At 38.0% G+C, this 12315-nt stretch overlaps 1 protein-coding gene across 1 annotated transcript; it reads left to right on the top strand.

Annotated features, from left to right (window-relative positions):
• Positions 1-9884: 9884 nt before the first annotated feature.
• Positions 9885-10820, top strand: LOC112865245 (olfactory receptor 4P4-like). Its single transcript, XM_025928284.1, has one exon. The coding sequence runs from the start codon at positions 9885-9887 to the stop codon at positions 10818-10820; it is 936 nt and encodes a 311-aa protein (XP_025784069.1).
• Positions 10821-12315: the final 1495 nt, after the last annotated feature.

Raw genomic sequence — 12315 nt, 5'->3', positions numbered from 1 at the left:
CAAGCTGCATCTTAGTCCTTGTGCAAATATGCTTTCCATAAGCTCTTCCTTCAATCTATCCAAATAAGCAAGTTATACTTGAATTCACCTCTGAATCCAACTGGAGAGGTTTCAGGCAATAGTCACCAGGCCTAGTAGGCACTTGAGAGTCCAGAATGCCCGCCCTGTCCAGTTTTCTGAGGTTCCTACCCCACGTGTCTCATCCAAATGGGCACATGTTGTAAGAAGTCTGGCCTCAGAGCTCTTGGTTTCTGACTCTGAAACAGCTCTATAATCTCACTTTTAATGACAAGTATGATTTATTTTTCCATAATTGAGCTTAATTTGGTCGTTGGCTCTTTGAAATGCATGACAAGCAAGGTCTGGTGCTTTATATGTGAGCTAGATGCTCATGCAATATATTGCTTCCAAAGACCAGGTATGAATCCATTTCTAATGAAGTTCCATCTATATCTGACGATAACTTGGTGCTAGTCATGCAGTGTTATGGTATATTACACAAATATCTAGAGGCGGAATTGCTGGAGAGTAGCTTATAATTCGCTTGAGTAGATATCGTCAACATGTATTTCAAAGATTTTGTACAAATTAACCCTAATTTTCAGCAATGTCCCATTCTTCATATTAGTAATCTGCGTTTTCTCTTTCTCTTTGCTCTTAATTGATCTTGATGGCATTTTCTGAATTTTATTCATTCTTTTAGAGAACTAACCTTCAGCAGTTTTTTGCTATTCTCCATATGAGTTAGTCAGAATTTTAGCAATGTCACTGATTTCTTCCCTTAGTGTATTATATCATGATTTCTATTTAGTTTGGATTTAATTTGTTGTTAGTTTCCTGGATCTCAATTCCTGAGATATTTATAATGCTTAGTGGTTACCACACAGTTTTTCTTAAAGTTTTTATTCAAGTTCCAGTTAGCTAACATACGGTGTAATGTAAGTTTCTGATATACAGCCGAGTGGTTCAACATTTCCATAAAATAGCCAGTGCTCAACACAAGTGCACTCCTTGATCCGCCCCCCCCGCCCCCCACCCCATCCACGTCTCCTCTGGTAACCATCAGTTTGTTCTCTATAGTTAAGAGTCTATTTCTTATTTTGCCTCTATCTCTCTCTAGAATATTACACTAAGTGAAAGAAGTCAGAGAAAGACAAGTACCGTATCATTTCACTCATATGTGGAATTTAAGAAACGAAACAAGAAGCGCACATAGTTGTTTTCAATAAGAGAGGTGATATCAGTACACATTCTCCAGGTTTTTTGTTTTATTTTATGTTATTTTTTGTTTTTTAAAATTTACATCCAAACATATTCTATAGGTTTTTAAAGGGATAATAAAAGGTACGGTGATCATAATAAGGCCAATAAGTTCAACACTTTAGATTGAAGGAAAACATTCTTGAAATGATATAAACTACCCAGGGTCTTTAAAAAAATAAAGATACATATGCTCAATAGTTCATTTGCATCTCAAAGTAGTTGAATTTATTGTATTATCTTCATACACCCATCCAGAAAACTTTGGTGGTGAATTCTACTTAACATTAAAGAAAAATAATTCTTATTCTCCACAAACTCTTTTCATAAAAGTATTTTTCACAAAAGTAAAACAGAATTGAATATATCTAAACTAATTCCATCTGTCCAGCATTTCTCTGATACTGCTGAATTATGATAGCTTTTCTTTTTTTTTTTTTTTTAATTTTTTTTTCAACGTTTATTTATTTTTTTGGGACAGAGAGAGACAGAGCATGAACGGGGGAGGAGCAGAGAGAGAGGGAGACACAGAATCGGAAACAGGCTCCAGGCTCTGAGCCATCAGCCCAGAGCCTGACGTGGGGCTCGAACTCATGGACCGCGAGATCGTGACCCGGCTGAAGTCGGACGCTTAACCGACTGCGCCACCCAGGCGCCCCAATGATAGCTTTTCTATGCATTCCTTACAATTTTTTTTAAATTTTTTAAAATGTTTATTAATTTTTGAGAGAAAGAGAGAGAGAGAGAGAGACAGAGCTTGAGTGGGGGAGGGGCAGAGAGAGAGGGAGACACAGAATCCGAAGCAGGCTCCAGGCTCTGAGGTGTCAGCACAGAGCCGGATGTGGGGCTCAAACCCACGAACGGTGAGATCACGACCTGAGCAAAAGTCAGACGCTTAACCAACTGAGCCACCCAGGTGCTCCGTTTCTCAGAATTTTCGATATATACAATTGTTTCATGATGAAAACTGTCAGTTCCACCGCTCTTATGCAACATGAGAGACTTTCTTTTTAATGTGAGCTTAGCCTGGTTGTGACATATAAGATCGATATATAACATCAGTTGCACGGTTTGTACTGGAAACTACCAAACAGAAATTGGATTTTTAAAATTCCTTCTCCAACAGCCTCAAATATACAATGTACCTAAGGAAGAATGTGACAAGAGAGGGGCAAGACACATACCGAAAACTAAAAACTATGTTGAGAATATACGAAGAACTTAATAAATAGAAAGAAATATTGTGTTCATGGGCCAGACAACTCAATACCATTTAGATGTGAATTATCTCCAAATAGATCTTTAGATTCCAGCAACCCCATATAAAATGTGAACGGGAATGTATTCATTCTTTTTCCAAGGTGGTCTAAAATGTATATAGAAATGTAACGAAGATGAACTCACACAACTGCAAAAAGAACAAATCTGGAGCACTTACACTATCTCATTTCGAGGTGTATTATAGAGCTGCTGTGTTCAAAACGGCATGTTGTTTTCACGAAGATAGACCATCCTGTCAACGGGCTGGACCAGAGAGTCTGAAATAGACATGCACATACTGGTCAGCTAATTCTCATTGGAGGTCTGTAGGCAATTTCGTGGAGAAAACATAGTCTTCACCACAAATGGAAGTGAAGTGTTGGACATTCATATGTGCCAACAGCAACACTCTCACAAAAAACATGTATCACAGCTCGTAAAAATTTATTTCCAAATGAATCATAGACCAAGACGTAGAATGTGAATGCATAAAATACTTAGAGTAAAACATGAGGCAAGGTCTTTGTGATCTTTGCTTAGAAAAATAATTTTAAAAAATTTTATGCTTATTTTTGAGAGACAGAGAGGGGCAGAGTAGGAGCAGGGGAGGGGCAGAGAGAGGGGGAGACACAGAATCTGAAGCAGCTCCAGGCTCCGAGCTGTCGGCGCAGAGCCCCACATGGGGCTTGAATTCATAAACCGTGAGATCATGATCTGAGCCTAAGTCGGACACTTAACCAACTGAGCCACCCAGGCGCCCCAGAAAAAAAAAATTTTAAATATAGCATCAATAGAGACACCAGAGCAGTTGAGTCGATGGAGCATCAGACTCTTGATTTTGGCTCAGGTCATGATCTAACGGTTTGTGGGTTTGAACCCCATGTCTGTCAGTGCACAGCCTGCTTGGGATTCTCTCTCCCTCCTTCTCTCTCTGCCCCTTCCTCGCTTGCACACACTGCCTCAAAATAAATATAAATAAACTTTAATAAATAAATAAAGAAACAAAAAAATAAAGTGTCAACAGTGTGGTCCGCATTAAATAAAGATAAAATGCACCTCATCATGATTAAAACTTTTTCAGCATGGGTGAATTTATGACCGGGGGGCGAATTCAAGATTTGAGGATGTTAATGGAACACCTGTATATGTCTCCAACCGGAGTCCTTGTGCGTGTCTCTTAGGGGAGGGTATTAGAGATGTGACCAGCTATCTTCTCTGGGGACTGATACAGGCCAGCTTGAGTAAAGCTTGGTCAACATGGGGCTTAATGTTGGAGTGGGCGATCCGTAAGTCATCTGGCTTTGATAACCTCTGTGCTTGAGCACTACATAGGGGATAAAAAACTTCTCCCTTCTTCCCTTTTCCGTTCTCTGGCTGGTCTAACAATTAAATGGACACGAGACAAATTAACAGGAGAAAAACAAATTTTAATTTCATATGTATGGGAACCCCAAAGAAATGAGGTCCCTGATAGGTTTATATGCTATCCTAAGCTATGGAGAAGGGGGTAGGGATTTAATGGGCCACCGAGGGGAATTTGAACCAGGAGGCCCTGCAGAGTCCCCCTGTTTACCAAGCCCACCCCACACTCTTTGTAGTTATCTCCTTCATAGACCTTGTAGTTATCTCCTTCATAGACTCCTTGTAGTTAGCTCTCTTCATAGACCAGACCAGACCCTCTGTCTAAATTCTCCAGGGCAGTAAGTGGGGAAGAAAAAACTCCTCTTCAATCCTTTGGGCCTGATTCTTTTCAGCTCGAAACAATCCACATGTCAAAGGGGTACGCTCTGGGACACCTGTCCTGAAACCCTTCAGTTACAATCTTCATATCTCTCAGGATACTAAACTTTCAAGCCTGGAAGCAAGTGTTACATTTACACATATCCATTTTCTTGCTTCTGTTGCTGACTGGCTATTTGAACTAGGCATTTAACTGCTAGAATCGTCTGTGTTCTTATTTGCATAATAGAAGTAATAATACTTATGTCAAAATATGCATTAGTGGAAACATTAGATAATTTAATGAATTTAAGGTAAGTTGAACCAACCAAGGCTTTTTCGTTTTTTGTTTTTTGGTTTTTTTTTTATGTTTATTTAATTTTGAGAGAGAGAGAGAGAGGGTGAGAGTGAGCTGGGGAGGGGCAGAGAGAGAGGAAGACAGAGGATCCAAAGCAGCTCTGTGCTGACAGCAGAAAGTCTGATGCGGGGCTCAAACTCATGAACTGTGAGATCATGACCTGAGCTGAAGTCAGAGGCTTAACTGACTGAGCCACCCAGGCGCCTGATTTTTCCTGACATTTTCAATATAAGAGAAAACTTTAGGTGTAGATTTGTATATGGTAGAGAGGTAGAGACTAATTAAACTCAATATGGGCTGATGAAATGGAGTCTAAGCAACTACTGAATACTCAGTGACAGAAGAGAGAACTCTGGTGAAGAATGAATGCTTTGCTGTATTTGAATGCTTCCCTCCTCTGAATTTTTTTCTTTCTTTTTTCCTTTCCTTTCCTTTCCTTTCCTTTCCTTTCCTTTCCTTTCCTTTCCTTTCCTTTCCTTTCCTTTCCTTTCCTCCTTTCCTTTCTTCCCTTCCCTTCCCTTCCCTTCCCTTCCCTTCCCTTCCCTTCCCTCCCCTCCCCTCCCCTCCCTTTTTCTTTCTTTCTTTCTTTCTTTCTTTCTTTCTTTCTTTCTTTCTTTCTTCTTCTCCTACCTTCCAAGTTCATGGGGAAAGAAATATTTCTTGTTTTATCTTTCCTTCTTTTTGCCTCCCATCATCCAACCGTCTATTCCAACAATGTTAGTCCTGAACAAGAAATAGTTTTGCAGGGTGCCTGGATGGCTAAGTCAGCTAAGCATCTGAATCTTGACTTCGGCTCAGGTCATGATCTCACAGTTCATGAATTTGAGCCCTGCACTGGGCTCTATGCTGACCATTGGGAGCCTGCTTGGGATTCTCTCTCTCCCTCTCTCTGTCCCTCTCCTGCTCACTCATGCATGTGGTCTCTGTCTGTCAAAATAAATAAACTTAAAAGAAAAAGAAATAGTTTTTCACCAGTTCTGATATTGCTGGTCATTGATTTTATTGATCTGTCTATTCTATTCGCATAAGATCTTGATAATGGCTCGCATTTGGACTACAAATGCTTGCGTGTGATTCTCTTGGCTCTATTTCGTCTCACATTTTTCCTGGAAGCTAACCAAATACTGCTACAGGCTACCCTGGTTTCCCTCTGATTATTCAGAAAGCTGGATGAATACAGAACAGTTTCTTGAACTGCTCTATGGCCTTTTTGGGTCTCCAGAGAAATGGTGCCTGAGGCAAGTTAATGCAAAGATGGAAAAACACCCAGGAGAATCAGGGACATTACTCTGGACAGTGGTTTAGCAATACTTGGCCAGAATCTGTTTAGAAATGCCTTTGGGAATGTAATTATTTACAGCTTTCAAGGAATTATGAACTTCTGTGCTGTCACTTAGGTTTACATTCTATTTTTCCCAATGAAATTTTCTTCAGGAATAGGTATAAAATAGATGATTTTCAGGACCTAAACACTCTTGTTAGCTTTTGCAAGAATTAAAAAATACTTAAAAAGAATTTTTTTTTTAGTGAGCTAGCATTGAGATCTGAAATCATCCTTCAAAATTCCTAGCCTGCTTTCCTGGGACAAAGCAATACATTTCTTCATCATGGATAGTTTCAGTAAATGTTTGAAGTCTGTTGTAAACCTGTCGAAGGTTTAAGTCATATTGAGATTTCCAAAATATTTGCAAAGAATTAATCTGGATGTATTGAAATTACTGACTTATCATTCTCTTCATTTTATTCCAGATTTTGATACTAGGGATGATTTGGCAGATGGAGTATCTGGGGGTGGAATTCTTCCTAATGTAGCCTAAAACCAACCTGACAGCCACTCAGATCTGATGGTTAGGGAGTTACCCATGTCATGTGGGTTTGCTAGGGTCCCGTCAACCATGTGCTTAACTATTTATATGCTCGTATTCCATATAATTTCATTTTAAAGACTGTAACTTCTTTCACAGTGTGTGATAATTTGGTTACGATAAAAATGGTTTAGCATACGTTAGTTTTAGTTATGCACTAAAGCATAAGTTATTTATAAGCAAAGTTCTAGTTAAGGAAAATTAAAACATTTTCAAGTTGGCAGTGAATTTCCTTGTGCCCCATTCTTGGGCTTGTCTACAATCCTCTATATTGCGGTTAAGATACAGCCTTTTTTATGCTTGAACATCTACAATAATGAAGAATTTCCTGTATTTCAAAACACTTGCCATCCTAGAATAGACTAGTTTCATCCGAGTCAACGAAGGTAAGGTCATGCTACATTCTGTTACACTAAGAGAAAATATGAACTCAAGCCAGGAACTGTGCGATCATGACCTGAGCCGAAGTCAGACACTTAATAGACTGAGTCACCCAGATGCCCCTAACTATACTTTTATAGGGTAAAAAAATCAGGCTAAGGATTGGGGTTAAACATTCCCTAAGAGGACCAATCTTCCATTAAACTAACCTAAATGTTTTCCCTAGCAGATTGTTGAAATTCAGGTTTACCTCATCAGTTATTAAATCCGTGTTATGATTTTTTTTTTAAATTTTCCCACTGGCCTTGGTTGCATATGTGTGCCTGACACTTTCTGTGGTTCTAAACTAATCACTCAGAGAAGGAAGTTTGTAAAAGAAAGATGAATGTTTTGAACCACGTGTGTCATGGGCTATTTCGTATTGCCTCATTTATTCCTCATTAAAATTCTGAATTATGTCATGATATCTTAATTGTAAAATGAGTAAGATGAAGTTTAAAGAGATGAAGTGATTCTCTCAAGGATCTCCCTGGTCAGCTTATTGAAGGTGCCTCAATGTTTTTACCTCTTTCTCTGTAGTTACTGTTCTAACCGTTTGTACAATGGTTGGCTGAAGTTCTTTATTCATCAACTGTAACTTTAGTTTTTACATAAGAGGGGTCCTTAATATCTCTGTGATCAAAATGTTTTTATGACAATAACTCTCCTCTCCTGACGTTTCCCTTTTACATATTCTCACTGCAGCGACCATGTCTAATGTTGCATCAGATTACAGGATGAGATACATATTAAGAACTATTGTGGATTAAATGCCAATGATGATTTAGAAACAAAGAAGAATCCTAATTTAAGCAACTTACATGTTGTTAAAACTGAATGGAAATTGTTTCAAAATGATTAAAAATGAGAGAATTGCAAAAACATGTATATTAAATAGTCCATATATCTTTATTTACATAAATACTCAGAAAGACAGACTGGCTGTCTGTTAACCCATCTTGCATATTCTTTTCTACCCAGATAAGGATTCAAAATGGTCTTTTCACTGCTGCTCTTTATGACGTCCATCGCGTCCCTCTCAGTTGTCCCCATGAAATTAGCCCCAGATTGAGGGAGAGTCAGGATTTCTGTCTGCCCACATCTCCAGTGTATTACTTTCACATCCTGAGAAATGCTTAGATTCTCTTGATCTGAGTCTTTTCTATATAAATTCAGAGATTTGGATTGGTCAGGTGAATTCTGCCTTTAAACTGTTTGCAGTCTTGTTGTATAATATTTTTAAATCAAATCATTTCAGGTAAATAAATGTATCTGAAAAATTCACATTGTTTCCACTTCAGTATCAAAGAATCAACATCAATTGCCATGAGTAGATATAGGTCAATGAACTCTACCTTCCTAAAACTTGTCAATGCTCTTTAGGAAAGAAAGGTGAACTGCTGAATACTTTGTAACTGATAATTATTTTCAAAAAAAGTAGGAAAAAACTAAAAATTACTCTTTTGTGAAGTTAGAGTTTTGAATAACAATTTAAAACAGAATTGCTGCCCTACAGTAAGGACCATTTCCTAAATGTCTCTTTCTTAAAAAGAATATATACCTATATCATCTGTATCTAAATCTATATCTGTAGAGATATACTGCACATATATGTGTATATATGTATGTGTATATATAATAGTCTCCAAAACTATAAAATGCATAGATACAGATTTTGAGAATCCCTAGAGTTGATGGTTTCTATATAACTTTGCTACAAAAGCATTCTCTTGTTTTGTTTTGTTTTAAATAGACACTTGATGGCTCAGATATGACTGTTATATCAGGTCTGGAGAAATGTAGAAGGTGCACTAGCTGTCCAAACCCACTGGGGACAGAGAATTCCTCATCAATGAGGAAGATAACTCCTGGAAGTCCATTCTCTCTCAGTTCTTGACTAATTTTGTGCTGATTAAATAATGTCTTAAAATTATGTATCAGATACAAAAGATTCAAATATGAGAGCCATGATGTGTGCACCATTCAAATGTACTTGGGCAACTTATTTTATTTATTTATTTATTTCCTGAGAGAGAGAGAGAGAGAGAGAGAGAGAACAAGGGAGAGAGGCAGAGGGAGAAAGAGAGAATCTTAGCAGGCTCCACACTCAGCACAGAGCCCGATGCAAGGCTCGATCCCACAACCCTAGGGTCATGACATGAGCCCAAAGGACACTCAACTGAGCCACCCAGGCACCCCCATAATTGGGCAATTTAATGATTTTATCCAATCTTTAATGTTTGTTATCACAAACAGTATTTGTATCTTTAAAATTGTCTTTAACACATGAAATGTACATAGAAAAAGGAATGAAATTGCTAAATATTTTCCACAATTTTCAGCCATTAGTTGACATTCTTGTTTTCTTGTATACTTTTTCACTGTTCTTTGCTTTCTAAAATAACAGCATTCCATTGGTTTAGTATGACCCATTGGCAATGTTTGGTCACATAGCAAAAAAAGAGTGTGCTTTAAACAAATTAAGTTTAGCAATTTGGTCTGGTATATTGGCATTTCCTGAGGATTCAGTGCCAGATAAGTCAGGGAATTTGACCAAAAAATGATAAAAATAGGAAAGTGGACCTCAGTTATAAGCACACATTTAAAATACATGCAACAAAGCATTTTTTGACTTAAGCTCATTTTTAAAACTCTTCTTTGCTACATAATAATGTAATTAACAAGGATAAATAGTTTTTAATTTTTAAAATATTTAAATATTTAAAAATCATTACCAGTAAGATTGAGAAAAATACATCATTATTCCCATTATCCCCATTATAGAATTATTCTGCAATACTTTTATAGACTAAAAGACTTAATGAAAATGATAAGACAGCTTAATTTAACAAATTGAGAATAATTAATATTAATATTATATTCATGTCAAGCTACTTAGTAAATTTTATATCATTGTGTTCATACTGTGTCCAACAAATTTATGTTTTCTTTCCTTCAGATACCTAATTCATTTCAGTGTCACATACAGCAAACTCAAGTATATGGAGAGCCAGAGAAACACCTCAGAATTCGTTCTTCTAGGACTTTCGTATGACCAGAACGTGCAAATATTTTGCTTTGTGCTCTTCTTATTCTGTTATGTTGCCCTGTTGGCAGGAAACCTGCTGATCCTCGTCTCCATTCGATGCAGCCCTCTTTTCCACCAACCCATGTACTATTTCCTCAGCCACTTATCCTGTATGGACATCTGCTATACCTCTAGTGTTACACCCAAATTCATTGCTGACCTACGAGGGGGGACAAAAACGATCTCCTATGGTAATTGCATGTTCCAGGTCTTTGCTATGCACTTCTTTGGGAGTACTGAGGTCTTTGTCCTCATAGTCATGGCCTTTGATCGCTACGTGGCTATCTGTAAACCTCTCCACTACCTGCTTATAATGAACAGGACAAGATGCAATCTTCTAGTCTTGGCTGCTTGGGCTGGTGGGGCTCTCCATTCTCTTCCTCAATTATCGATGACCATCCAATTGCCATTTTGTGGACCTAATGAGATTGATCACTATTTTTGTGACATCTTGCCTTTGTTGAAAGTTGCCTGTACTGATACCTACATCACTGGTGTCCTTGTGGTTGCCAATTCAGGTCTGGTCGCTTTAGTGACCTTCGTTGTCTTATTTGTTTCTTATGTCATTATATTGTTTAGTCTAAGACATCGTTCGGCCGAGGGAAGACACAAAGCCCTTTCCACCTGTGGGTCTCATATCACTGTGGTCATCTTATTTTTTGGGCCTTCAATCTTTGCCTACCTTCGACCTCCGACCACGTTCCCCCAGGACAAAATATTCGCTCTGTTTTACACCATCATCGCTCCTATGTTCAATCCCTTAATCTACACCCTGAGAAATACAGAGATGAAAAGCGCGATGAGAAAAGTTTGGTGTCAAACATTATTTTCGAAGGAAGCACACAATTAATCTGAGGAAACATACAGCTAAGCATCTTTATAAACGAAAAGGGCCTGATGTGACAAGAAAAGCTAAGAAATATTTCTGGGTGGAGCCTGGGTGGCTGATTCGGTTAATCATCTGACTCTTGGTTTTGGCTCAGGTCATGACCCACAGTTCATGAGTTTGAGCCCCGCATCAGGCTCAGCATTGACAGCGTGGAGCCTGTTTGGGATTCTTGCCCCTCCCCCCCCACCCTGCTCTCTCTCTCTCTCTCTCTCTCTCTCTCTCTCTCTCAAATAAAATTTTATATATTGTTTTTTATTTTTAATGCTTTATTTATTTATTTATGGAGAGAGAGAGAGAGAGACAGACAGAGGGAGAGAGAGAGAGAGAGAGAATGCACAAGTAGTGGGGAGGGACAGAGAGAGAAACTGAAATAGAATCCGAAGCAGTCTCTGAGCTGTCAGCACAAAGCCCAGTGCGGGTCTTGAGCTCACAAGCTGTGGAATCATGACCTGAGTCAAAATAAGATGCTTAACCAACGGAACCACTCACGTGCTCCAAAATAATTTTCTTTTAAATGCTGAGATGGGGCGCGTGGGTGGCTTAATCGGTTGAGCATCCGACTTTGGCTCAGCTCTTGATCTCACAGTTCGTGGGTTACAGCCTGTGTCAGGCTCTGTGCTGACAGCTCAAAACCTGGAAACTGCTTTGGATTCTGTGCCTCCTTCTCTCTCTGCCCCTCCCCTGCTCGCACTCTCTCTCTGTCTCTCAGCAATGAATAAACATTTAAAAAAATTAAAAATTTAAATAAAATTTAAAAATGCTGAGAAATATTTCATAGACTTTATATAACATCATTATCATGAATAGAATGCATAAGAAAAAGAATTAGAAAGAAATTTAATGGAATAGCTAAATGAATATGAATTCCCACTTACCGGAATTTATTAAAAACTTAATCTTATGGAGTATTAAGGAGGTGTGGATAGAATCACCTGCAGAAAAAAACTGTCTGAGCCAAAGCAAATAAGGCAATGCTATTAAGTCAGTGAATTATAAAGGCAAAAAAAAATTTAATGATAATTATAGTAAATAAACTGGGCTTATACACCAGTCCTCAAAATGATACATGTTCTGCAGTAGTGAAGTTGAAATATACAATTAAAATAATGACTTTAACTCATCATGAATGTCTTTATTTCTCTTCTGGTGGCACCCAGAAATCATCTGTGTTACAAAGTAATCAATAGTAGAACCTGTTTTAAAGTGGTTCTTGGTGATCAGTTCTTCTGATTTATATTAAAAATAACAAAAGTATCTAGTTAAGACAGAACAAGAATCAATAATTTAAGATAGTCCAAACATAACTATTTCTTATTCCACCTACTGACTAGAATATAAAACATTTGCCATAAAACTTAAGGGACTGAATAATAAAATGTAAGTGCTGACTAACCTCTACCTGCCTAAAATTGATAAGTGGAAAGTTATTTGATCCAGAACCAAAGACCTTTTCTGT

The sequence above is a fragment of the Puma concolor genome, chromosome D1 (genome assembly GCF_028749965.1).
Source record: "Puma concolor isolate L17-30 chromosome D1, mPumCon1.1.hap2, whole genome shotgun sequence".
Lineage (NCBI taxonomy): Eukaryota > Metazoa > Chordata > Mammalia > Carnivora > Felidae > Puma > Puma concolor.
This window is presented reverse-complemented; position numbering and strand designations above follow the sequence as displayed.

Bases quoted from the DNA above. Each gene is read 5' to 3' on its own strand.
- LOC112865245 (XM_025928284.1), top strand. From the start codon at position 9,885: ATGGAGAGCCAGAGAAACACCTCAGAATTCGTTCTTCTAGGACTTTCG.